General features: G+C 49.8%; 1 protein-coding gene across 4 annotated transcripts in view; it reads right to left on the reverse strand.

Moving 5' to 3' along the window:
* Sh3pxd2a (SH3 and PX domains 2A) overlaps positions 1-27,940 on the reverse strand; it is a 203,561-nt gene that overhangs the window by 108,102 nt on the left and 67,519 nt on the right. For 3 of the 4 annotated variants that reach the window (XM_055591630.1, XM_055591631.1, XM_055591629.1), the window contains exons 3-4: positions 24,323-24,398; positions 1,882-1,958 (exon numbers count right to left, since the gene is read on the reverse strand). In XM_055591630.1, coding sequence (XP_055447605.1) covers positions 1,882-1,958; positions 24,323-24,398 — 153 coding nt within the window. Of the gene's footprint in view, positions 1-1,881; positions 1,959-24,322; positions 24,399-27,940 lie in introns of those variants that run through there. The other variant, XM_055591632.1, reaches the window with a different exon arrangement.

Raw genomic sequence — 27,940 nt, forward strand, 5'->3', positions numbered from 1 at the left:
GCTGAACAGACGGCTCAGCAGTTAGGAGCACTGGCTGCTTTTACAGAGGACCCAGGCTCAATTTCCAGCACCCACATGTGGGCTCACAACCATGTATCCCAGGACCCAACACCCTCTTCTGGCCTCCATGGGCGCTGCATGCACAGGGTGCACAGACATACATTCAGGCAAAACCCTCATACACATAAGATAAAAATAAATTTAAAATGTTTACTTTCAACATTTCTGTCTCTTCCTTCCCTCCCTCCTGTGTGCTGTGCATGTGCCGTGGCATACGTGTGCAGGTCAGAGGGCAACATGCCGAAGCTGGCTCTCTCCTTCTACCACAGGGGTGTTGAATTCACGTTTTCAGGCTTGCTGGCATGTGCCTTTACTTGCCAGCTCCTTCCCTTGAGTCACCTTCCACAGTAGGTACTAGTGAGCTATAGATTTGTTTTCCTTTTTCGAGACTGTGGGGTCAAACCCAGGGCTCTGGGCACATTCTACCATTACACCATAGCTTTAACCATTGCTTTTTTGAGACATGATTTTCTATGTATTCCAGGCTGGTCCTAGACTCATCCCCTCCTGCCCACTAGGATTACAAGCATGTGCCACTATGCCCAGTGTAACTAGGAATTCTATTTCTATTGAAGTCAGTGGTATCATAAATAACAGTAAATTTTTAATGCTTTCTGTTTATTCTTATTAGTTTTTTTTTTTTTTTCAGTACAAGGTACTGAACTTAATAGGCAAGTGTTCTACCATGGAGACAACCCCAGTCTTTTACTTGATTTTAATACTTAAAAAAAGGGGGGGTTGTTTATAGTATGTGTTTGGGTGTTTTGTCTGCATGTGTGTCTGGAGACCAGAAGAGGGCGCTGGACTGGAGGCACAAGAAGTTGTGAGCTGCCGTGTGAGTGCTGGGAACTAAACCCAGGTCCTCTGCACGAGCAATAGGCACGCTTACCTGCTGACCCATCTCTCTAGCACCTTCTAAATACATTTAAAACGTTCACTTATTTATTCAGTACAGCTGCCTGTGCTCTGTAGTAATCGCAAAGGGCACCCGCTGAATGCTCCCTCTGAGCAGCACTTACACTGGTACCGAAAGCACACCAACTCCCTCTGCTCCCACAATGGGGGAACCGCCCACTTTCCTAGAACAGCCTGGAAACAGGCTGAGAATGTGGAGTGGGCGCATAGAGCTAGACAGGGCTCTGAGCCCAAACAGTCTGGATGCCCGTATACCAACAGCACTAATGAGCGTCTTCCAGGGGGCCTGCACTATAATCAGTATAAAAGACAGGACAGAGAGGCCCTGGGTTCAGAGAGCACCACGCCTCCCAAACAAAACCAAACCAAAACACAAGCACAAAGGCTCTGGTTTTTAACATACTGCTGTTCCTGTCTGCTCTTTGACATCGGTTATTTTGGTGTTGTGTATATACAACACACACACACACACACACACACACACACACACACAGAACAACCAGAGCGTACACTGGCATCTATTAAAACATATGTGAATAAGCAAATGTGTATTCCAGATGCCACTGGGCTCAGAACTGAGTCAAGCCACACTCAAAATTAAAAACAAACAAACAACAACAACAACAAAAAACCGCTCCTCCTACCCACATCCCTTCAGCACTCGGCTCCTAAGCTGGTAGAAATGGTTTAACCAAGACTTTATAAACATGGATGCATTCTGAAAGGGGCAGAGCCTTGGCTGTGAGCCCTCGCCCTCTGCCCCAGACGATGCTCTAGCCCCAGCAGTGAAGTCACTCTGCATCTCCCACCCCAGCCAGGAAACACCAGGTCCCAGGTGGGTTTTGTACAGACATCTTCCTTTGTAAGTGGAAGAGGCCTCCTCCCTCAGCCCAGCCCCAGCCTTACCCTGCAGTACTCGTCAATGGGCTTCAGTCTCTTCACAGCCACGTCCCGGATGTGGCTTCTCCGGAAGAGGATCTTGCCTGGAAAGAGAGCCTGGTGAGCAGCAATTCTGGCTGAAGCTGCCATTGAGATACTCCTGTTCCCTCACCCCTTGGATTTTCAACTGGTCCCTGTGTGTACCACATCAGCCCACTACCAACAAAGCAAGAGAGAAGCTGTCACCTCTCCCAGGGGGCAGGAGGCGCCCAAGGCTGAGGGCCCAAGGCCTCTCTCTGGAGGCTGCCATCTTGGGCCTGTATGAACAACCCGATCAGCTCACCTTGTCTGGGTCTGTGGCAAGATCAATGCCCAATGCTAGGGTGTGGCTTTGTAGTGACCTCACAAGTAAATATGAGAAGAGGCCCAACCCATATGCTATGTTTTGTCTTCCGGCCCCTCCTTAAGAGATCAGAATTCCTTTCTGCTAGCCAGGCTCGGGATTCCTATTCTTAGCTTAGGTGGTGGCTATTTCCAGGATGAGGCAAACACCTAGAGACTATGGATGTTCCAGTCAGATTGTCCCCTGGCCTCTCTGAACACAAAGCCTGCAGCCATTTGGGTTGGGCCATCCCCCAATAGGTATGGGCAAGGCCTACAGGAAGTCCTGGTCCCTCAGGTCTCTCGAAGTCATAAAGAACAAGTCAGTGTGTTCAGTCATCACAAACACATCAACACATGGTCACATTCAATCATGAGTAGAGCAATAGATGGTTCTTTTCCAGTCTCGTAAATGCAGATGGTTCTATCCCAGAATTCCCAAGGTGGGGACTGAGCCCCTCACATACACTGTAAATGCTCTGCTACTGAGTTGCATCCTCAATCCAGCCTGTCAAACTTAGAACTCACTAGTCTAATGCTCAAGGCCTTATACACTGAGACCTCTGGGCCCAGTGGGGGTCAGTGTCCGGAGCCAATGGCCATCCCCTCTTCAGAAGGCCTTGCTTGAGGATTTCATAGCTGGAAATTATCTTCCTCCTTCTAGAATATCCACAACACAACACATCACCCATTCCTGAGGCACCTGCTCATGCTGCTGTGTGTTATAGCACAGATGACACACTAAGGGGCCCACGGAGCCAGCAGGTGACCGAAGGGCACACCTGAAGCTGATACACCTATCTGCTGTCCCATCTGCCCCACTGTCCTTTGGAGAAAACCTCCTCCATGTTAGATCTTTGCCAATAAGGCTAACCACATCGCCTGGCAGCAGGTAAGCATGGCACAGCCTAGTCAAACAGAGACACAGTGATTGGTTCAGTCATGGGCAGGACCCAATCTGAGCCAACGAGGTTCAGCCCTGAGCCTTCTCTTTCCCACAGCGCACATTGGGGAAGATGAAAGCCTGGCATCCCCAGTGGCCAACTTTCTTATTTTGAGAAGGAAAAAAAATGCCTGGCACGGCATGAGCTCAATAAAGGCCTATTGAGTGACACAGTCAAGAGACTGCTGGTGAGAGGCAGATTCTTCCACCGCTTCAGTAGCAGATGTGGCTGTTTCTGAGTCCAAGGCTATCTCTGGACCTTTCAGTCGTGTTTCTGTCAGGGTCCAAGTGAAAGATTAGTTGAGGCCTTAGTTCAGGCTGTTCAACCCACAGCAGCCCCAGAAACAAGGGTTTTAGTGTATGTCACCCATGAGAAAGCACAGTGAACATCCCTGGGAGAGAAGAAGGCAAAGCTGGGAGGCAGGGGCTCTCGGTGGGCAGCTGGTGCCTGGTCCTGTGGGGCCGCCGCAGAAGGTGAATTCAGAGTTCCCCTCAGGGTCTCCCTCAGAAGCTGGAGACTTGGGTAGCTGGCGGTGATGAGCCACTAGCTCCCCTGTATCACCAAAGGCTGTGCCCAAGGGCACCCATTCTGCCACTTCTGGCTAAGGCTTCCTTCAGGTGAGCCCAGCTGTGCCATAAAGCAGAGCAGAAGGGACCGTAGGGAACCTTGGGTCCTGCAGGAAGAGGCTGCAGTGGCCTCTGGCTTCCCTATCACCACAGCAGAAGTCACTAGCCCTGCATGGGTGAGACAGGATCACCGGAACACGGGGTGAGTGTGACCTGCTTCCTGTCTGTACATCTCTCATCTTTCAGTTCGTGGTCTACAGCGCATTCCCCAGTCTGCCCCCGTGATCCGCCCAGAATAGCCCGTCATACAGCACGCACTCCAGTAAGCACCTGCTGGCACACATCCCCCCCCCCCCCGTCCCCACCTGAGCATCTGCCCCAAGTGCCCTTCTTCCATGTTCTGTTGAGTCAAGTGTCTGTCCACCAGCAAGAGCTCCACCATGGGATACCCTTGCAAAGAAGCAAAAACCGTAGCCGGTGTGGTAGCAGACTCCTGTAATCCCAGCACTCGGGAGGCAGAGGCAGGAGGATCGCTGTGAGTGCGAGGCCAGCCTGGTCTACAAAGCGAGTCCAGGACAGCCAGGGCTACACAGAGAAACACTGGACCAAAAAATCCAAACAAAAAAAGAAGACAAAAGGTGATTTATTAACACCGTTCCTCGTGGGGGAAATGTCCTTGGTGCTCCTGCCTCTCCGTCTCTAATCTTCTCTGGCTGCCTGTCACTTAATTGCTATGTCACAGGTGCATATGTGTGTGGCTGTGGGGGATGCTGTGTCAAGTGGCCTTCGTCATTAAGCTGAGGTTTGGTACCGGGAGCCCACTCTCAGGACTGATAAAATGACGGGTGTCCCTGGGCTAGAGCTCTGGCTTCCCACCCAAGCCAGCCAGAAGTCTAGAGGTGCCCAGCGGGACCCTGACGGACCATGTGAAGAACGGAGGAAATGAAGGGCAGCCTAGAGAGAGACCTACCCTCCAGTGGTGGCACCCCTACCCTCTCTCATCCTGTAAGATGACGGGGGAAGGGAGGAAGGCGGTGTGGAGGTGACCTGGGTTCCTCTTCTAGCCTCCATCCCAAAGCCAACTGTACCTCTCCTTGTCTTACAGGGCTGTAGTGGGGACTAGTGGAAGACAAAGGAGATGCACTTCAGGCCTCCAGGAAGTGCAGAGGCTTGGGGGAGGGGAGGGGAGGAGAAGGCTCCACCTGATCGAAGCTCTCCTGGCTGGTGGAAGGAAGGCCTCCACGCTATAGGTGAGGCCCCTAGGCCCTTCACAAGGCTCAGGAGTTGGCTGTTCCTGTGCAGGGCAGCCCGAGATTGGCCTCTCTGAACCCTGGAAGGGTGGCTTTCTTGAGCAGCACTTCTGTTCTGTACTTGGGCCTAGTCAGCCCACAGGGATGAGGGAGGGGAGGCCTGGAAGACATTCTACGGTTTTGACTTTTCCGTGAGGAATCCAAACCGCACTGGGAAAGCCAAACCAGGAACCATATTAAAGGGAAAGAGGAAAAGCAGGGGGAGGGAAATCCCCATTAAGGAAGCCGTGACCACAGGGCATTAAAGGCTTCTTGTAAACGGCCTGCAGCCCCTTTACAGCAGGCTTGGCTGCTGCCACTCTTCAAAGCCTCGAGAAGCTGCCCCAGAAATACGATCAGCACCACAAGGCAGATTACACTGTGACCTGAAATAGACCCAACTCAACAGGACTTGACTTGTTCCTGGAAGGCAGTAAGAAGGCTGGAGAAACTGAGCAACCAATAGTATCTGGGAATTGGGTGGAAGGCTGAGGATGTGGGGCCTCAAGCAAGAGTTCTGGGTTCCTGTTGTGCCTAACTCACAGGCAGTTATGCGACTATAGCACATGCCTCCTTGCTGGGACCTCTGCATTCCGTCAGAACCCAAGCTCTACCAACTCTTGAGAGGAATCCCCCGTGGGGTCGGGAACCCCAAAAGTGGTAAAAAGGTACGGGTGATGAACAGTATCAGTAGCTAAGGGTTTTTCGGAGCTAGGTGATCAAACCTTGCAACAGCCTTTAAGAAGTACCTTTGTTAATTTATTTTAAGATTTAAAAACATTTTAAACTGCTGGGCGTGGTGGTGCACGCCTTTAATCCCAGCACTCAGGAGGCAGTGGCAGATGGATCACTCTGAGTTTGAGGGCAGCCTGGCCTACAAAGTGAGTTCCAGAACAGCCAAGGCTACATCAAAAAACCCTGTCTCAGGTGAACAAAAAAAAAAAACCACTTTTTAATTATGTGGGTGTGGGTCTCTGTGAAGGGGTATGTGCATGCACACACACACACACACACATACATGAACATGAGTCTGACATTGTGTATGCCCACATGCAGAGGTCAGGAGAAGTCAGGGGATAACAATCAGAAGTCAGACCCCAAGGGTCCCAGGGATCAAACTCAGGTCATCAGGCTGGTGACACACGCTTACCCACTGGGCCATCTCACCTGTCCTGGTCTCTTGAGATCTTTCACTTACTCACACAGCAGAGACCCTTTCCAAATGAGGGCTGTGCCCACAGGTCCTAGGGCCATGGCGAACCCTCTATAGGAGATTACAAGAGAGAACCTCTCAGATGCTGGCATCACAGGTCGGCGTCACCACACCCAGGCTGTGTATCGCTGTGACCAACCCAGGGCTTTGCGAGTGCCAGGGGAGTACTTTGTCCCGCTGCCTGGCTCCTACACCCAGGGAAACACTTGGAAAAGCCCACCGTTTCACCCTGGATGAAATGACAGCCCTTAGCTGGGTGTGACGGTTCAGCACTGGACACCTAAGGTGGTGGATGGTCATGAGTTCCAGGCCAGGCCAGGCCAGGCTACAGAGAGAGGCCCTGTTTTAAAACAAACAAAACTCTTAACTTTGCTGTTGCCACAGTCCACATAGCTCAAGGAAGGGTTGTGGCATCTTGGGGAGGAGGTGAGGACTTTTTAGCTCCCAGACCCAGGCTTAAGGGGACAAAATGTTTTAGAACTTAAGGCCACCCAGCACAGCGGCGACACCACTGTGCTCCTGTACATAGCAGGCTTCCCAAATGAAAGCTATCTCACTCACCCAGTAATGAGTCTGGAAGGTGGATTAGAAGCAGTATCCGGGCACAGTCCTCTCCTACTAGGTGAAGACGACATTGTCCACATGAGTCCTACAGAGCCAACCTTTGAGTACGTCTTCTTCCCTTCATCCCTCTTCTCATTCATTTACTTATTTATTTACTTTGAGCCAGTCTGTCCTCAACTCTCTGGGCTCAAATATCTTCCCATCTCAGCCTCTCCAACAGCTGGATGTGTACCACTGAACACACTTCTGTCTGTTTGCACTCCTTAGCAGTCAGAATAGTGGTGGCTGCTGTTGCTATGACAGGGTCTCACTCTGTAGCCCAGGCTAGAATTAATTATGTTGCCTAGGCTGGCTTGAAACTGGTGGTAATCCTTCTGCCTTAGCCTTAACAAGGGCTGGATTACGAGTCTATGCCACCATGCCCAGCTTCAGGATAATGCTATTTTATTTCAAATTCTCTATACTGATTCATTCTCTGTGCGTGCATGTGCCTGTGCCTGTTGTGTGGGTCAGAGCACAACTACCAGGAGTCAGTTAGTTCCCAGAGTGCACCGCTCCTGCTGGTGTTCGGACTGCCTCTCTTCACAGTTCTGCTGCAGAACAGACTGCAGAACAATGCCAGCAGATGTCCTCAGGGCCCAGCACAGCCGCCGCTGACTTGTGCTGAGTGCAATCAATGCGCTGGGGAGCGTGTGTCCACACAGTCCTGCTCTGGGCGTCTCTCTCATTTCTACACACACGTGTAGGTACACATGCACTCTCTCTCCTGGCACACTGGGGCTGCCATCTCTGAGGCGAGGGCTGGACTCATCTTCCAGGACCCAGACATAGTGGGGCCAGAGAGCCTGGTTAATAAGAGAGGCTGCTACTGAGGCCAAGTGTCCCTGCTCAACTCCTCCTGGACTCGGGTGTGGTGGGCAGTGGCTCGGCCTCCCAGGGGGAGCTGGGGATAAAGGGCCCCATTCAGCCTGGCTGCCTCAACTCCGCCCCCGTGGGGAGCTGTCCTCGGAATGGGGGTGGAGGGATACTGGCCAAAGCATCCTGGCTGCCTCTCTCTGTGGCATGCTAAAGTGTGTGGGGTAACTGGGCCAGGCCCCAGGCTGCCAGGACTCCGAGGGCCACAGCAGACAGGCCCAGCCTTCTGGGGCAGGGGATGGCAATCCTTGCTCAGCAGAGACTTGAAGGGCCTTTGTTCGCTACTGACCCTCTGGGCAATGGGGAGGTTGCCTGAATTCCCTTAGGCAAGGAAACCTCAGGACCACAGCTAGGCCCGGCCTCTCCTGAGAGAGGGCAATCACCTCAAAGCCTGCTTCCCTGAGGTCGAGCGCAGCCGGCAATACCGAGCCCACACAGTCAACCCTGTTCAGCCACCTCCACACACACAGAATTCACCACTTCCGCAAGGATGTGACGACAAGGAGAAGGCAAGCCAGACACGTGGTCTGGACGAAGTGCTCTGTGCCACATGTTCTGTTGATGTTATCTGAGCAGCACAGTGACCTATACTTTAGAAGGGAGGTACTGAAGTTACTTCCATTTTACAGATGGGTAAACTGGAGCTCCAAAGCTGAGCGGCCCTACTGCAGGTCACTCCCTAGAAAGGGCAGAGCTGGGGTTGGAAGCCTGCCCACCTACCTCCACACAGAGGATGCCTGTGCGTTTAGCTCTTTTGGCACCTCTGTTCCTTTTGTGAACACAGAGCTGTGTGTCTGCTCGGCCAGCCACTGCACTGGAGGCTGGGGTGCGAATGTGCCCAACAGACACAGCGCCTACATTCAGATGACAGCGTCGTGCCACGGTGGGTCAGGGAGGGAGCAGGGACAGTAGAAAGAATGTTCTGGGTGGAGTCAGGAACCCCATCGAAAGTCCAGTGATGAGAGTGACTGGGCCATCTGAGAAGCTGAAGTCAGTTCAAGGTGGCGACAGAGTGGGGTGCATTTGTCCTGAGGAAGGGGACGCTGGGGTAACAGCCCAGGGTGTGGGTCATGAACGTGTGAGAAGAATGGGGAACAGCCTGATGCCAGGGGCCACACAGCAAGTGTTTCTGAAATGTGTTTCAGAATTCCTGGACCTTCAAGACCAAGGACCACCTATTTATTTATTTATTTATTTATTTATTTATTTATTTATTTGTTTATTTGTTTACTGTATGCAGGCTGAACTCAGGACCTCACACACATGCTAAAAAGGCACGTAATACTGAGGTATTGTCTCAATGCATTAAACCTTTTTTTTTTTTTTTTTGACACAGGGTTCTTGCTCCAAGCTGGCCTCAAAACCCTCTATTTTCCTGCCTCAGTCTCCTGAGTTCTGGGATTACAAGCATGCAACACCATGCCCACAGAATCACAATTTTTTACCCAAGATGACAAAGTACATTCTAAGTTCTTCTTTCTCACATCTAAAGCCTGAGGTCAGGCCGGCTGACATTACATGAGCTCAATTTGGGTCCTGCCATTGTCAGCAGGAACTTCATGGATCATGGGGTAAAAACTGAGAGGCCGCTGAAGCCATCCTATGCAAGCCCTCATTTCCCTAGGTCCAAGTTGAGCTCACAGAAGTGTATGACTTGCCCTACCTCACAAAACCGTGAGAGGCCAGGCTGCAGCAGCTACAGGTTACCCCACCCAGCGTTTCCAACTTGGCCATCCTTGCTCTGTCAAAATCCTATCCCAGTCCTCGGCCAGCAATAAGAGACGACATTGCTTCAGAGAGCCATAGAACTCATCTGGCCCTGGCTGGTGGCCCAGATTCCCACTCACATCACAAGATGAAATAAGCCATGGTTCCTGCTCTCTGCAAACCCCAGCATCTAAAATTCTCATGACCAAAGTTGAAGCTATCCAGAGATAGCTTCTGGATGTCCCCGAGTCAAATGACTGCCAGATCTGGGCCCAGGGGTGGGACTTAAACTTTGCTGTATGTTCTTGGTCACATGGCTAATGGGTGTTGGGGCAACGGGCAAGGAGGATGTTCTAGAACACTTGACAGATAAATGGGTTTGCCAGGCCCCATTCACATGCTGGAAGTACCCACCAGCAGTGAACTGACAGTAACCCATTCTCGCCACCACGCCTGCGTGGTTTGTGGCTGCCTGCTGCTTGGCCGACGTTCATGTCTCCAGATAATTTGGGGGCCATCATTTCGTATACACTGCTTTCTATTTTCATTCAGTTCTTTGCTAGCCTCAGTTGCTTTCTCCAAAAAAACTTAGAGGAGGGAAGAGAAGAACTCTTTGTCAGAGTAAGTCGGGGGCAGAGGTGAAGGTCAGAGCCTTGGTTGTGTGTGCAGGCTTTCAGTAGGAGCCCTTTTGCAGAAAAACACTCAGGACAAGGGGGCTTTCTGCACCTTTCAAAGGAAACGGGAGCAGCAGGGGACAGAGGGATCAGAGGGGCACAAAGCCGGCCTTATGCAGAGGCAGACACATGCTTCCAGTGTGGCTAGATTTGAGGCAGGGTTAGAAGACCCCCATTTCCCTGAAATGTTTTTCCTTTTGCATAATATTCCATCACTAGGCACTTATTAATGGCTTTTAGAGAAAAGCAATACACTAACAGGTCAATCCTTGTATTTCACAGAGTCGGCTGTGAAACTCAGGCTGTGATTCTTCTTATGTGATGTCTGAATGAATGGGACTCTACAAAGCACAGAGTACCATGTCTGTATTAATAGATGTGCTACCAGACACAGAAAAATGAGCCCAGAGCCTTTTTCCTGTGAGATTTAGGAATGAAGAAGTAAAAACAAGAATAGAGTATTTCTCAAGATTCTACTTGGTATCCCAAACGGAAACTTGGAGGATTTACTATCAGATAGAAAAACAAAGGTAAAAGAGTTTTCTTAAAAATAATTTATTTTTATTTCATGTGCATTGGTGTTTTGTCTGTATATAAGTCTGTGTGGGGGTGTTAGATCCCTTGGAACTAGTTACAGACAGCTTTGAGTTAGCATGTGGGTGCTGGGAATTGAACCCGGGTCCTTTGGAAGAGCATCCAGTGCTCTTAAACGCTGAGCCATCTCTCCAGCCTCCAAAAGGGTTTCTTCTACCGCCATTTTTGGTCTATGCTAAACTGTGGTTTAGGAGCAGCATTCGTGGTGTTCTTATGTATTTCCTCTGGAGTACTATACCTGCAATTTGAGGATCTGCCACTAGGTGGCAAATAAAGGTAAGGTAGGTTGAATGATCATCAAGAAAAATGCAATGGACACAAAACCTTTATTAGCATGTGACTCTACTAAACAGAAAGCCCTGAGAGACTTCTGATCGCTGTAGTTTTAGAAGCATGATATAAAACTTGAAACAAGGTTTACAGAAAAAAAAAAAAAAGCCCTAGTGTTAGCAATGTGCCAACTCTCAACTGGTAATCTCAATTGTCTCACTGTTGTGAGTGCTTCTAGGACATTCTCAGCCAGGGCTCTGCCCTGGCCTTCACCTTTGAACCTTTGCATTGGTGACAGTGGGTTCTTATCCTTCCTTCTCTAAGTTTTTCTTTTTTCTTTTTCTTTTTCTTTTTGGATGGGGGAGCAGCTAAGGTAACAGGACACAGAAGAGGAGGGGTCTAGGTTTGAAGCCAGCTCTGCCTCTCACTAGCTAAGTGGTCATGGAAAGTCATATGGCCTTCCTAGCCTGTGAGTCTTATCTGCAGATTTATTGTCATTAAACTGGATGATATTAGGACAATATACACTTACTGAATAGTAAGTATAATCCTTTGACATTAGTCTTCTCTTATTTAGAATTGTTTAATATATATTTAAAGAAAAATCTACAGGTCCCATCGCAGTTTCTTAGAAGGTTCTACAACTTTTTCCATATAATCAATTCAATTAAAAAAAAAAAAAGTCACCTCAAGCAGCGGCAGGCAGATCTCTGTGAGTTCGAGACCAGCCTGCTCTACAAAGTGAGTCCAGGACAGCAGAGGCTATACAGAGAAACCCTGTCTCAAACACACACACACACACACACACACACACACACACTCACCTCTAGGCCAGGCACATGTTTTGAACAGCAGCCATCCTCTATTTTGCAGGATCGTACGTGTTCAATAAGCAAGAACATCCTACCCATTGGGTCCACTGAAGTCATTCCCAATGCCTTGAAAATTCAGCTTTCAGACTAAAAGTTCAAGGGCAGGAGTGTGGCCAGGCTGCCACACTGCCAGCTTGCCTCAGGTGTCTTCCAGGCCTTCCTTATTTTAAAGCTCTAGTTTGCAATTATCATCCGTTTATTTGTTTGCTTGCTTGTTTGAGGGGAGTCTTCCAATTACAAGTATGCATTATTATGCCCATACTAGGGCAAAAGAGATACCTTAGAAATCTCAGTTTATTTTTCTGTCTTAATGTCACTGCCCAAGACTCCCATGACAGCCTCCTTTTGCCTTTAGCAGTACATGAGTGAACGCTTAGGTCTGAGTCAGTCTTAATGCCATGCCACTGATGGGAAGGACAGTTCAGTGGGTAGATACACTTGCCTCCAGGCCAAATAATCCAAGTTTGATTCTCAGGATTCACATGGTAAAGAGCTTACACCCTCCGTCTGTTCTGATTTTCACATGGCCTCCACAGAGGGCCTGGGGACTTGGAGACTGGTCTCTCCTCTGTCCATTTTTAGGGGGATGGGGAAGACGAGGTCTTAGGAAGACAAGGGGTAAGACGCTCAGGCTGACCTACTACCTCAACCTTCCTGCCTCAGACTCCACATGCTGGGATGGCAGGTGTGTGCTGCAAAATCTCTAAAACGAACACTTCAGCGATACTCTCGCCTCCACATTTCCCCTGGCCTTGGGCGGGAGGGAGAGAATCCTGCCTCACAGCTGATGAGGCGGGACCCCAGCATCCTCCTGCTCCGTCTAGTGATGAGAAACAGGTGGCCATGCTGCCTGACCCCATCCCACTGGGTGCAGATCCCATAAGCAAGTAGGTATCTCTGGGATGTGTGAGGACCACAGGCCAAGACATAGACCCCGTCAAGTTGCCACGCAAGGCCCTGATTTCCTGCGCACCTGTATTCTGATGTAAGGATGTCTTTGATCATTAGTATTTACAATACATGTATTTGATCACATGTTTACAGTACATGAGCTGACTGAACAAGACAACAAGAGTGCATTAAAAATAGAGCAAGAGGCCTACCGAGAGGCTCTGAGGGCTTTCCACAAGTGTGTCTCACCCTTTACCGAGCTCTTGGTAAGATACAGTCCTGATTCAGCAGGTCTGGGGTGGAGACTCTGTGTCTAACGAGCTCCCGAATGACACCCCAGTTGCTGACCACATTCTGAGCAGCAAATCCTCAACCGCCTAAGACCCCGCCTGAGAAGAACCCTCCTTCCGGGAGAAAATTCCAGAAGGCTGCAGTCACAGCAGCCCAGGGGGCAGGCTCACCACACAGTCATAACCACGCTCACCACGGCACTGTGGGTGTTCACTGCGCCTCACTGACGACTTTCCGTTAGTGCTGAGCCACACTGACGGTGCTGAGGGGAACAGGCTCATGGCACAAGGCTACAAGGAGGCTGAGATGGCACATGAACCCCAAGTGTGCTGGCTCTGAGGCCCCGGTGCTAAAATAAATGTCACGGCGCTTGCACACTTCTGCTCATTCTCCCCCATCTAGTGGGGCCAGTAGCACGGAGTAAGAAGCCCAGGTTTAAGAGCAGATTCGAGTCCAAAGCCTGCTGGTCTCCCTGATGTCCTCCCACAGTCTTTCTCTCTAAGTGAAACCCATTGTCTTGTGCTTTGGCCCAGAGGGAAACAGGTATGACCTTTGTCCTTTTTGGCTCCCCAGCTTGTGATGGTAGAGATGAGCCAGGCGAAAGATCCTAGTCCTCTCCCAGGCTGCTCCCCTGTCTTCTGGAGGCACATTCACAGACTGTTCAGGCCATGCCAACCCCCTTTGGCCAGATCTGTGGCTTGGAGACCAGACAGCCTGACAGCCTAGGCCTCTTCTGGCGTCTGTGGAGATGGGGGGCTACTGGCTCCCTAGAGGGAGTGTCCAGGGTCTGATGACTAGACTCCATGTCAGGCAGCACAGGCTGGATGAAGCATCAGTTTATAAGGTAGGCAGGGCCTCTAAGAGCCAGCTCAGACCCTGTCAGAGAAAGGAAAGGCTGGGGCTCTGTCTTTGGGCCTTAGTCCAGTCAGGGTGACCTAGGCTGGCTTCAAACTTGGTATGTAGCAAAGGAGGAGCTTAAACTTCAATCTTTCTGCCTCTGCCTCCCGAGTACTGGGACTGGGACCACAGGCATGTATCCCCATGCTCAGTGTATGCAGTGCAGGGGCTCAAACCCAGGGCTTTAGCGCTCTACCAACCAAACTGCATCTCCACAAAGCACCTTTCGAATGTTCCGAAGGCAGTGGCTACCTGAGGGAGAGCAGAGGAAACCATCTTCTGCCCCTTTATGGTGAACACAGGGTAGGTCTGGGAATGCGGCCATTGTAAGATGCTGGTTTGTGTTTTGACCAGGGCTGACCCTGACAAACAGATCTATGGTGCCATCATTCTTGACCCCTCCCTGACCCCCACTGGCAGTCCACAGCCCCTTAACTTATCCTCCCTCTAATACATGTATATATTTATATTATGAATTATCTTCATATATATATATATGACTTGTGGCCTGATATTAGCCCATAAAGCCTCTCTTCCTTCTCCTGCCTTAGTTTCCCTCTTGCCTCTTTACCACTACTAAACCGGGGCTGAGTAACAATGCTTGAATGTGAGTCTGCTCACACCACCGCTCCAGGAGACACCAGAGTGTTAACTGTTCTAAGCACAAAGTGAGAGACTTGACCTTGTAAAAAGACACCAGGCTTCCATAAGGAAATTATTTCTTTCCAGGGTGAAGGGCATGAGGTAGGGAAGGTCATGAGTGTTAAAGAGGCCTGACGCCACATCCATCATTGTTGATGGTGGTGTCAACAACTGGGGAGGGGGGCGTGCAGCTGATAGCTCTGGGAGGGACTGGAGGAGAACCCCGGCTGCTTCCAGGCCAGAGTGCATTTCCTGCATGTCAAACAACCTGGGCTGCCGGAGGCTGCAGGAGTGTGGTCAGCGTGTGTTTCAACCAAAGGCCACTGGGAAAGAGTCCTCAGAGATACCCCAGGGTACTGCCTTGGGGCAGGTGCTCAGGAGGCTGACCTCCTTCTGAAGGGATCTCTAAGCCAGGGACAAAGGACACAGAAAATTCTGAGAAGTGGCCAGCTTTTCCTGGCTCTGAAGTGTTGAGATATGGTAGAGAGAGGGTTTGGGGCCTGATCCACATCCTCTTTCAAGACTAGAAAAAAACCCCTGTGAAGCCACTGCCCGCACAACTGTGGGAGGGGGGACCTGGCGGTGGATGCTCCTGGGGCTAGCGACACTGCCTTGACAGGCAGGGCCTCACAGTTCACACTCCTGTGGAGCTGCTGACTCCCTTTTCAGGGGTAACCTTCTTGATCCCAACTCCTGTCTGCCCAACTCTCTGTGGTCAGCTAGCCTGCCCCCTTCTCCACGAGTTCATGCTGTTAGTCACACAAAATTCTTAGAGCCTCCTCGGGTCACTTTCCTGCTGTCCTCTCAGCTGGCATCCCTGGACGCTGATCTACCCATGCCTGGCTCAGTTCAGACATCTCCTCTGCAAAGGCCCCTCCTGGTCAACACATCTCAGTCATCCTGGGCCACCTCACTTACTGCTCTTTTTCTCTCTGGGTCTTGTCACTACTTGAAATTGCTCATTTGTTTGCTTTCTGAAACCCTCCCCACCATTGAAAGATAAACTTCCTGTCAACCGTGATCTGGCCTCTTGTTCTCAGCTATATTATCGCTGCCCACAGCTGGTCCCGGCACACAGTAGATGCTGGATAAATACCTGAGGCAGGAAAGGAATAAATGAATACAGCTCCTCGGTGCAGCACTCAGAGCTGTGTGCTCAGGGAAGGCCTTGGTAGCTGCTGGCCCCAGATTATAGTGTGGGAGCTATGATTACAAGAGGACATCCATTCCTTCCCAGAAGGATGGAGGTGAGCGGTTCAGGCCTGTAATTTTGTTGATGGCTTGTAGACCCCAGCATTCCCAGAAGACCCTGTCTGTCTTGTCCCTATCACAGAGGTTTGTCTTTTTCCTGCCATTTCAGGTTACCAGCGGCATCCAGAAACATCCTTTGCCCTTGCCCTCAGAGGCTGCATTCTGCTGGAGTTCAGAGTCATTGCTTGCCCCAGTTTCCAGATCCTTTGGGGGAAAGGCTTCTTACAAGGCTAGTGCCTGGTGGAGATGGAGAGAAACACCTAGAGCTGAGCAAGAGGGCCAGCTCTCCTCAGGCTAGCTAAAAACTGTCCCTTCCCCCTGCTTCCTTTGGTGCTGAACAAACACCGGATCTGCCGCACGGGCCTCCTCCACGGTAAGGGAGAGGAAAGCCTTCTGTCTCTAGTTCACTCAGCACCCTCCTGCACTGTGGCTCCAAACTCCTCTTCATTAAGGAACTGGTATGTAAACTGTCGGGCTAGTACAAAAGACGCAAGCACTGCCTGCTGTCTAAAAATACCATCCTGTGAGCCGAGGAGGTCAGCAGGCAGTCTTCAGGTTGGCAGCCCCTGCCTTGATTAGAGTTACGAGGTCACTCTGTGGTCATCTTATAGCTCTATACCTCATTCACCCAGGGGTACAAAGGGCTCTATGGGGCCGACTCAGTGGATGAGGGCCACAGGGCTTTCTGGAAGCCCGGAGGTAAAGTGAGGCCAGTACAGAGGCACAGATAGCTCGTAAGTGGAAGGTGGCCTAGCACAGCCTTGGCAGAGTGAGTACAGCTCTTTCTGCTCCACTGCCTGGCTTCTGAGGTCCCTGGGCCCCGTCACAGTTGTTTGCTTTTCACATCAGCAGCTATATACACGCCGCTCTGCTCTGTAATGACCATTTCCTCCCAGGGAGGCTCCTTGGGCCAGCCAACTCAGGATACAAAGGAAATGGACTCCAATCCCAGGATGGGCAACAGGAGATGGATTTTCCACAATAGTCTTTTAAAATGAGGCAGAAGCTTCCCCGTAAACAGCAGGCTGCTCCAGAGGCTGCAGACCCAACCATGTCTGAGTACCCAAAAGGCACTTGCTTTTCTACCCACCCCTCCAAACAGGCCCCAAATACCTGTGGGAGACTACCACCCCTGGCTCTGTGGTATTCCACAGGTGGAAGCCTCCTAAACAGGCAGCAGGCTTTTTGTTTTGGATTATCTTTCCAGAGATAACAGCCTGGGCGCATCTCTCTGTGGTGAAGAAGCAGGTTTGCTTCCTGCCTGTAATAAAAGACGTAGGCTCCCTGACATCCAGCCTCCCTTCCTGTCCCAGACTATCCTGTTACCTCATGGGAACTTGGAGGACGTGAGAAATTTATCCACATTGGCTGTAATAAAATCTAATGTCTCTGAATCAAGACTGTTATGTTTTATATGGTTAACCATGAAATCAGTAAGCTAAGCTGCCTCACAAATAGGCCTCAGTCCAGCACCGTGAATGGGCTTTTTTGTGAGATCATGTCATATGTAACCCAGGCTGGTCTTGAACTCTTGATCCTCTTACTTCCATCCCACAAGTGCTAGAACAGGCTGGTATATCACACCTTGATCCACTCACATTTCTTCACAATGCTGTTCCTATCCCGAAAGCCTGAGAGGTCAAGGTGACTGCCAAGTCACCCAGCTCTCGTTCCCAGCAACCCCAACACCATAGATTCTTCTATTATTGTTATTATTATTACAGGTAGGATCTTTATTATTATTATTATTATTATTATTATTATTATTATTATTATTATTATTATTATTATCACAGGTAGGATCTCAATACATAACCTAGGCTGGCCTTGAACTCACTGTGTAGCTCAGGTTAAGCTTGAACTACCCTTCTCCAGCCTCTTAAGTGCTGGGTTAACAGACAAGCACCACCTCAATGAAAGAAACTTCTTTTAGAGGTACTTCATTTTGTAACAGAATTTACCACATGCTTCTTAAATAATTTGTTTTTGGTTTGGTTTTGTTTTTTTGAGACAGGACTTTTCTGTGTGGCCCTGGCTTTCCTGGAACTCAGATATCTGTCTGCTTCTGCCTCCCAAGTGCTGGGACGAAAGGCATGAACCACCACTACCCAGCTCACATGCTTTTTAATAAAATATGTGGCTTATGTCTTTGACTACTGAGGAGGCAGAGGCAAGAAGATCCCTGTGGGTTTGGAGCAAGCGTGGTCTACTCAGTGAGTTCCAGGACAATCAAGACTACATAGAGGGACTCTGTTTCAACAAACAAACAAACAAAAACACAATAAAACTAAAAAACATAGCTGGGTGTAGTGGCGCAAGCCTGTAATCCCAGCACTCTGGGAGGCAGAGGTAGGTGGATCTTTATGAGTTCAAGGCCAACCTGGTCTACAGAGTGAGTCCTGGACAGCCAGGGCTACACAGAGAAACCGTGTCTCAAAAACCAACAAAACAAAACAAAAACCTAAAAACCCACTGGGAACAACTGAAAGATGGTGGCATTTGTCCTAAGGAATTTGTTCAGGAGCCTTGAGGACAGTTCCTTCATGCAAACCAGGTTCTACCCACAGCGTTTTTGCTGTAAGCAGGAATTCGGAGCACCTGACTGCAGAGTGGCTCTTGGGCCTCTGACCTTCTCACCGGCCAGCTGGCCTGCTCACTCAGTAGCATTCCCCGTGTGCTTAATGCAGAAATCACCCACTTGGGGGAAGGGTCTAGTTAATTTAAGCTGCCAACATCAATTTTCTGGTTTTGAAAGCATACTGTCATTATTAAGATGGTCCAGGCTGGCGAGGTGCTCTACCCTTGCAGAGTTCACTTCCCGGCACCCACGTTGGGCCACTCAAAACTGCCTCTAATTCCAGTTCCATGGGAATCTGAGGACGTCTTCTGGCCTCTGGAGGTACTGCACATGTATGCACAAACTTATACTGAGACACACATACTTTACAAATGAAATCTGGGGGGCTGGAGAGATGGTTCAGAGGTTAAGAGCACTGGCTGTTCCTCCAAAGGTCCTGAGTTCAATTCCCAAAAACCATATGGTGGCTCATAACCATCTGTAATGAGATCTGGTGCCCTCTTCTGGTGTACATGTGTACATGCAGGCAGAATACTGTATACATAATAAATAAATCTTAAAAAAAAAGAAATCTGAAAAAAAAAAGAGAGAGAGCTGTTCCATTACAGGAAGTAATTTGATGGTAGAAAAAGGCTGTTCTGGCCTCCTCCTTTATAGTGGAATAAGACCACCCACTCTGCATTTCAGTGGTGGGACTGGGAAAGAGCAATGTATGGTAGCTGGTATTTTTGGCAACATTTCATGAGTCTGTAATTATTTCAAAATTAAAAGTTAAAGCCAGATATAAGTGGTACATTCCTATAATCACAGCACTTGGGAGGCAGAGGCAAGAAGATCAAGAGTTCAAGGTCACCCTCAGCTTATAGCAAGACCAAAACCAGCAAGGCTCCTTCAGGCCTATCCTGGTTGGTTCCGTTTTATTAACTTGACACGGTTTCTTCTAAGTGAGTAGAAGAAACCACAGTTGAGGAAATGCCTCCAGAAGACTGGCCTTCAAGGCTGTGGGACATTTTCTTACTTAGTTACTAATGTGGGGAAGGGTGTCACATCGGGGCAAGTGGTCCTGGATGCAGGCTGAGCAAGTCATGGAGAACAAGCCAGGAAGCAGTGTCTCCCCATAGCCTCTGCTTCAGCTCCTGCTTTCCGGTTCCCGTCCTGCTAGAATTCCTGTCCTGACTTCCTCAGTGTTGGGCCTGAATTACAATCTGAGAGCTGCAAACTGAAACAAACGCTTTCCTCCCCAAGTTGCTTTTGGTTGTGGTATTTTGTCACAGCAACAGAAGCCCTAAGACAACGCCCTATCTCAAAAAGAAAGGGAGGAAAGGGTTGTTTTTTTTTAAAGGCAGTATTTTTAAAAACCCTCAACAGCAATTATGTTAGGTTCATAATTGAATGAATATGGTGCTCTGAGAACCTTAGCGCTACAAATGTGTAATTGTGTAAAATGAAAATACACTATATAGTTTAATCACACAAAAATAATTACTCCATGCCAAAGATCTCAGTCACTTAATGCAATTGGGAAAGCCCTTCCAGGTCACCGGATTCCCAAGAAGTTCAGGCTACCTGACGCCAAACGGGAACTCCCAGTGCTTGAGATGGCAACTGAGGGAGGGACAACGGTGCTTGCGCGTAGTCTCAGGCCTAACTTGATGGGCACAGAGGCAGTGGAGGAAAGCAAACACAGCCTCGCGGAAGCTGGCTGAGACAGCACGTCAGCACCATGTGTGGCTGAGTGATGATGACCTCTCTTTTTCTAAATACTTCTATCACTGTTTTCTGTGAGTGCGTGTGTGTGTGTGTGTGTGTGTGTGTGTGTGTGTCAGAAGACAGTTTGAACAGTCTTTCCTTCCACAATGTGGGTTCCAGGGATTAAACTCCTTTTGGTGGCAAGTGCCACCAAGCCATCTGCTAGCCCCAACATTGATTTTTCTCTAACCTGGGGGTTGATGCCCCTCAGTGAACCCGAGGTGAGCAATTAGGAGTGGCCAGTACAAGCCCAGGCATATACTAGTAGCTTGGTAAAATGTGTGTAAATAAGGAAACCGATCAACAAGTCTTAACACAGCACAAGCCACCCGTCCAGCCCTACAACAGAAACATGAGTGAAGACTGAGGAGGACAAGGGCCTTGTCTCAGAGAGCCACAGAGGTCAGCCAGAGGGATAGGCATGTCTCCTCACGCTCACGCAATCCCGGGTTTGGAGGTACAGTGGGGGGAGGGGGATCCTATCCTCATCCTCCCTTCTCAGGATGCCCAAGCTCATGAATTACTCTTGCCCTTTCTTGGCCTGAGCCATGCACATGTTCTACCCTGAGACACCTACTGGAGAGCTGCCCCTTGCTCGTGGGCTTCTAGCTCCTCAGGCCTTGTGGAGGCTGGTGGTTCTGTACAGTGGCCCTTCAGTTCCAGAATCCAGAAAACAGGTTTTAGCCCAGGTGAAAACAACTTGGGGGCCCCTAAGGGCAGTCCACCTACTTTACACAGGATTTAACTGCTATACAAATATCAGTGACTGGCCAATCCCTGCCTCTACCTCCTCATTGTCCCTGTTCACAGACCTCCCCTAAATCCTATCCCTGTCTCCTGAAAGCACTGGGTACCCTCAGGAGCCAGCCTCTCTGGGACGAAGATTCTATGGCAGGAACACTGGGTGCTCACAAACCTACAGGCTGGCCTGAACTGTAGGTGGGCCAGACCTGCCTGGACATATGCCCAGCCTGTGTCCAGATGCCAAGATGCACTGCTCCTGCACAGAATTTCCTACCTGGATTTGCCAGGCAGATGAGTGAGCATGCAACCAAGCCTCAGCTTCCCTCAGTTCTCTGAGTTCTCTGCTTTCTCAATTACTGATACCAGCCAGACACGTCAAGATGTTAGCCATGAGCCTGTGGTCCGGACTGGTCCTCAGAACATACCCCAAGCTCCTCTCAGGCAGCATAAATGCTCATGCCCCAGCACCTTGAGCCCTCTGAACATAAAGTTTGCCCTCTTGCTCCTCCCTGGAGCTTTCCTTACCATGAAATTCCAGGAGAGACAAAATGCTGCCATTTTGTGGCTGGCTGAGGTGCTTGGAGTATGTGTACTCTTGGGGTTTTGTTAAATCTCTGCTCCTTGGGTGACTCTGGGAAAATCAGCAGGTGGCCTCAGACACACCTCCAAAGGTAAGGAGGCAGAAACTAGCTGGTGTCCAGTGACACAAGACCTACTATTGAGATGACCAGTGACTCTCTCTCTTGTGAATTTCACAAGTATTCCCAAGTCCCTTGCAGCTGAATCCATGTCTCAAGCTAAGACGGGGGATGCAGCTACTAAAACACATCCCTTTCCAATGCCCTCTGCCCTGGGGGACCCAGGGACCCACGGGTATGCTGGTGCAAGAAACCTTCGGCCTTCTGAGGAAAATGTGGAGAACAAAGGGTCTAAGGTAGCTTCCAGCAAGCTGGAGGGACACAGGGGCAGGGCCCCCGCTGTGTGCCCCAAAGGCTAGCCCAGTCTGAAGGTCCCGGGGAGTGAGTAAGCACGGCTAAGAAAAGGGAGAGTTTCCTTTAGGAGGGATTAGTCAACCCCATTCCTTTCAACAACACTCCCTACTATGCAAGTAACGAGTAACACACAAAAGTTACACTTATACGGGGTTGTAAGTGGTGACTTTTCCCAGAGGCAGGGTCAGTTTACTTCACTAAGACTAAAGTTTGCTTCACTCACATCCAAGTCGGGCACCACCATGGCCCAACTAACAATTAATTGTATTTTTAATTATGCGCACGGGGCGAAGGTACCTGTGTTCGGGTAACGGCAGAGGCTGGAGGTTTTGGATCCCCTGGAACTGGAGTTACTGATCTGCCCTACGTAGGTTCTGGGAACTCAGCTTGGGCCCCCTGCAACACCATCTCTCCAAGTCCCACCTCCTCCATCTAAAAAATGTTTCATTGTGTATTTATTTGGGGAAATAGGGTCTCACTATGTATGTAGCCCTGACTGGCCTGCCTCACCAGCGCTGGGGTTAAAGGCGTGCGTCACCACGCCCAGCTTCAAGTCACTCTGATGGTAGAAACGGTCCTATCTCTCACTATTTCAAGGATTCCTTGGATGAAAAATCTTTCAAGTAACTGAGACAGCCTCACCCTAGCCCCTCAGCCTGGCCCAGATAGCTCCCCTCCCAAGCATGGTTGATGGGATTGCTATCCCTTTCCTTGTAGCTTTGGCCAGGGATAGAGTGGAGGAAGTAGCTTCATTCCACCCGAGCAGCTTCAGGTCCCAGGACCAACTCCAGTACCCACAGAACTCTGATGACCTCGAGTTCCTCTGGGACCCTTTCCCTAGAGCGTCCTGGCTGGACACCCATGCAGCAACCAGACTGTTGGAAGAAACTACAGTTGCTGAGACACAGATGCCGGGCACTCCAAACCCTGCGCTCCATGCAAAGTCACTGTCTTGTAACTCAGAGGCTGACAGTGGAGAAGCTGTGCTCTGCCCCCGTGAAGGAAGGGGGGTGAACACCTACTCTCAATAGCTTGCCTAAACTGTAAGCTCTGGCTAGTCTTCCCAGGAGAGCCTTGTGCTGAGTTTGAGGGTCTGGTAGGGAACCCTTTAGAGGGGAGCCACTCTCCATGGGAGGTGCCCTACCTGTGTTCAGTCAACAGCAGGTGGTGAGCACAGGCCGCCAGCACCTCTCTGACAACAGCCTGGAGGCTGGCCTGTGAGGGTCCAGGGCCTGTATTGACCCAGTGGGAAGACCACTGTGAAGGGAGCTGTCCCGAGAACCAGCTGGACCTACTGGCTTGAGGACCCCCGAAAGCCAGGGGGCAGTGCCTCCCTCATGGTTCAGGGAGGAGCCCTGAGTCCATGCCTTCCTTATGCCACTTTACCCTAACAGCCTCATCCCTCAGGAAATGATTTTTCAGCTCTCTGTAGGGAGAGCTACACTCAATAATGATAAGGAAGCATGTTGTAATTACATTGTAGGCCTCTACTCAAACTGTAGACACCCCAGTAAGAGCAGGTCACGACTTCTCAGAGACATTTTTCTCCAAATTGCACATGCTTGATTGAATGGAACAGGTTCCATTCTAGCTACTGGCTAAACTGAGCTGGATTCAGAGCCTGTGTCTGCTAGCTCACACGTGTGTGAGGGAAGTGCGCCACCGTAGCACGCGGCCTACGGGAGGGCAAGACTCAGGGACTATGTTCAACTTAAGGGAGGTGGGAGAAGCAGCTGGGCTTGTGATTAGCAGCTTTCCCAGGTGGACCCAAGTCGCTCAGCAATTCTGAATTGGTTGTTTAGTTTATGATACTACTTAACTTAAAAAATATTATACTTACACACAAACATATATGAACCTATAAAGCCAGGCAGCGGTCACACACCTTTAATCCCAGCACTTGGAAGGGAGAGGCAGATGGATCTCTCTGAGTTTGAGGCCAGCCTGGTGTACAGAGCATCCAGGACAGCCAAGGCTACACAGAGAAACCCTGTCCTGAAAAAAGAAATTATTTTTATGTGCATGAGTGTTTTGTTTGCATGGACATCTGTGTACCACAAACCTGCCTCAAGCCCAAGAAAGCCGGAAGAGGGCTTTGAATGCTCTGGGAACGGTTGTTACAAAAGGTTGTGAGCTGCCATGTGGGTGCTGAGAACTGAACCTGGGCCCTCTTAACCATTTGAGGTGGAGTTGCATGTAGCCCAGGCTGGAACTCACTATGTAGCAGAGGATGATCTTAAACTACTAATACATTTTTATTTTGTGTGCATGGGGTGGAGGTGGGGCTGTCACGTGACGATCGGAGTACAACTTGTAGAAGCTGGTTCTCTCCTTCCACCATGCAGGTCCTGGGACTCAAACTCAGGTTATCAGGTGAAGATCCTTTGGGGGAGTGGTTAACACTCCTAAGCCAGCCTCATCCCTTCCCCGCCATTGGTGCTTACCAGGGAGGAAGGGGATGATCCTTTGCTTGGGATCCTTCTGGCCGCCTTCGATAGGAAACTTATCCAGAAGCTGCATCTGGGGAGACAGACAGACAGACAGACAGGCTTGAGAACACCGAGTGGAATCAGCATCCCACCACTGCCCCACTGTGCTCACACGGATGAGCGACGCCTGAAATCCCTCATTTCACAGCCCATTAACAAACCACATGGGGCTTGAGAGGGAGAAGGCCAGAGCTCTCCAGGCATCAAAGGGGTGTCTGATCCATCTCAGGAAGGGGGAGGGGCCTAGAGACACTTGGGAGTGAGGCTGGGCCAGAGACCAGCAGGCCTGTAGGCCACACTGGGGTTTCCAGATGCTCCTTTGGGCTCAGTCCCTTCCTACATCATCTGTCTGTTGAGTGAATCCTTCAGCCGCCAGCACATCCCGAACCTTCCTGGGCCAGGCCCCACCTGACACTTCAGACAGACCACCCACCTTCCAGAAACACTCTGCAAAACCAGCAGCAGATGTTATTTTAATCACAAAACCAAACCTATCACATTGTCCTCATGGCTGGGACCCCTTCCTCTGCTTCTTTCTTCCCACCCTGAGCTCACTACTGTTTTTCCAGGGATGAACCCTCTGGAATCGTTTCCAGAAACCTGCAGGAACAGCTGTTTCTCTTTTTGCTATTCTGGGCTGAAATTCTGTGTGAACTGGAAAAACACAGGAGAAGCAGGATGGACAAGGCCAGGGTCCCTGTGTGCAGTTGATGCTGAGTGGCTGCAGCCAGGATGTCTGCTGGGTGTCCCAGCTATGACCTTGAGCAAGGCAAGGAGCCCTCCTCAGGCACCTCCTCAGCAGGATGAGGATCTGTCCCAAGTACCTAACATCAATTCAATTCCCCTTCTCCCCAAATCTGCTGATCCTGGACTACAGGCACTGTACATTAAAGAGAAAAGTCCTTGCCCTCAGGATGTTTACATTCTGGTGGAGGAAGACAAACAATAAAAAAACTGGACTTATGTCAGGGAAGGTGAGTATTATAAAGAAGAATGAAGCCAGTTGAACTAGCTTAAGCAAGATGAAGGGTCTTTTGTATGGGGTGCTGAGGAAGATGTCACCAATTCAAAGGCAAAGGCCTTCAGGACATGAGGAAGCAAGGCACTATGGGTAAGACCCCGTGTTCCAGAAAAGGAATTGGAAGTGCAAATCACTGGAGAAAAGCCAGTCTGGTTGGCATGGCATGAGTCAAGGCAGAGGGACAGGCAATGAGGTGAGAGGTGAGCAGCATTATGGTAACTGTGAAGACACAGGTGTACCCCAAGGCACTAAAGGGTTTTATGAAGAGGGGGGACATGAGCTGACTGTCCTTTGAGAAGATGGATCAGCTAGAGTGAAGTCAGTGAGCCACAAGGTAGAAATGGCTGGGGCCAGGCGTCAGCGTGGAAGGTCATGAAAAGAGGCCCGACACTGCATGCGTGTGCGTATTCATCTCTCACCCGCTAATGCACGGTTTTAGAGCTATCTCTTACATATCATTACTCAATCTCCATAGGGCACTTAGAACCCACATGAAAAGGGTTAGGTGGATTCCATTCAGAACAAGATTGTACCATAATCAACTTTCACTTCCCCAAATAGATACTTAGCAAAAGCTGGCTCATGAGTTTTAATGTTCAGACTTCAACTCTCGAGCATTTAATAATTCCTTGTTGCTACATTTAAACACAACTGTTTGGGTATAACATTATAAACTTGTATTTGGGAGTTTTGTAATACGTTTTGAAATAAATGCCACAGGCTAGAACCCTTACTTTCCTCACCCATATTCTATTTCTGTACTACATAAGTAATCCTCGCTCAGTTGAGGAGAAACTAGACATTACAAAAGCAATCGGGTGTGAGGGTCTGAGGTGGAGGAAGCTAGATGTGGCGGCGCACACTTGTAATCTCAGCACTTGGGAGGCCGAGGATCAAGAGTCTGAGGCCAGCGTGGGCTGTATAATGACCAATCTTGCTATGGAACAGGACTGTGTCTTGGGAGAACACAAATAAACAAACAAAAATGTTTAAATGTTTAAAGGAAAAAGACTCACTTACACCCAGCTCCCCTAAAAGCCACACTAGTGCTAGGAGGCAGCTCACACCTCTCTAAGGGCGATTCTATGTGTGTAACTAAAGTGACCTCGTCATCCTCTCGGGCCACACAAAAGTTGAACATTTTCCCATTTAAATGAACATTTCCATATTAGCAGAGTAGTGTCAGAGCCTTGCCCATGCTAAGCCAGTGCTTTACCCCTGAGCGATATCCCCCAGCCTCACATCAATATCAACATGCCTTTTTCAAAACACGGTCTCACTATGCAACCTAGGCTGTCCACCCAGCCAAGCACTACCGTGCACCACCGTGCCTGGCCGGAATTAGGACATAGAATTTCAGTATCCGCACAGCCCACAGTTCATTTAGGCATCGCCCTGGCTGCTGACCCTTCGTGCTGTTTCTGGCTTGTCACTGCCATAGTAAACATCTTCGTACCACGTGTGTCTCCATGGTTCCTTAGTAACAACATAAGTTCTAGTTTCTCTTCCAGCTCTGCCACTCACACCTTCTTGACTCCAACGTTGTCTGTTGGACCCCAGCACTAACTGTGCACAGGGAAGAGGGGCCGGGGAGGGACGAAAGATGTTCACGCATTTATTCCTTTCCTCCAGAAACACGGTGCCTTCTAGATGGCAGGCCCTCTGCTACGGTCGAGGAAGAAGTCAAACGGCAACCCTGGCACCGCGGAGCTCTCATGGTGGGGTTTCACAGCCTTCGGCAGGTGTAGAGGCAAGTGTGAACAACAAGCGCGCAGCTCCGGTTCAGAGCGCCTGGCAGGAGCTCAGGTCCCTCCATTCTCCAGCTGCTTACAGCAGCGAGGCTGTACAGCACTGCCCGCAGGGAACTCTGTCCGCACGTGACACCAGCCCGGGGAAGACAGGCTGTACAAGGTAAACATATGCTGGACAAGGAGTATAAAAGAGAAAAGAGGGAGAGGAACAAGAGGACGGGGAGAGAAGGAAGTGGGCGGAGGAAGAGAAGAGGTGTCCCACCAAGAATCATGTATCGGGGCTGGAGAGACGGCTCTGCAGCGCTCCTTCAGAGGACCCAGCTCACAGACACGTGTGTAACTCTAGTTCCAGGGGATCCAGAGCTTTCTTGTGGCCTCCTCGGCCAGTGTACACATGTGATATGCAGATACATATTTGGGCAAAACACCCATACACATAAAATTTTTAAATGGGGAAAAATTCAGTATTGATTGTACATTGAGAATATTACAGGACAAATAAATAATTTACTTATGTAATTTTTAAAGATTCATTCACCCATTATTTATACCGTATTCTGCCTGCATGTGAGCCAGCAAGCCAGAAGAGGGCACCAGATCCCATTATAGATGGTTATCAGCCACCATGTGGCTGCTGGACATTGAACTCAGGACCTTTGGAAGAGCAGCCAGTGCTCTTAACCTCTGAGCCATCTCCCCTGCCCCCAATTTACTTCTATTTTATTTATCTTTAAGTGGGTGAGTAAGCAAGCAGGTGTGTGTGTGTGTGTGTGTGTGTGTGTGTGTGTGTGTGTGTGTGTG

This window comes from Psammomys obesus, unplaced genomic scaffold (assembly GCF_907164565.1).
Source record: "Psammomys obesus unplaced genomic scaffold, mPsaObe1.curated_primary_1811, whole genome shotgun sequence".
Classification (NCBI taxonomy): domain Eukaryota; kingdom Metazoa; phylum Chordata; class Mammalia; order Rodentia; family Muridae; genus Psammomys; species Psammomys obesus.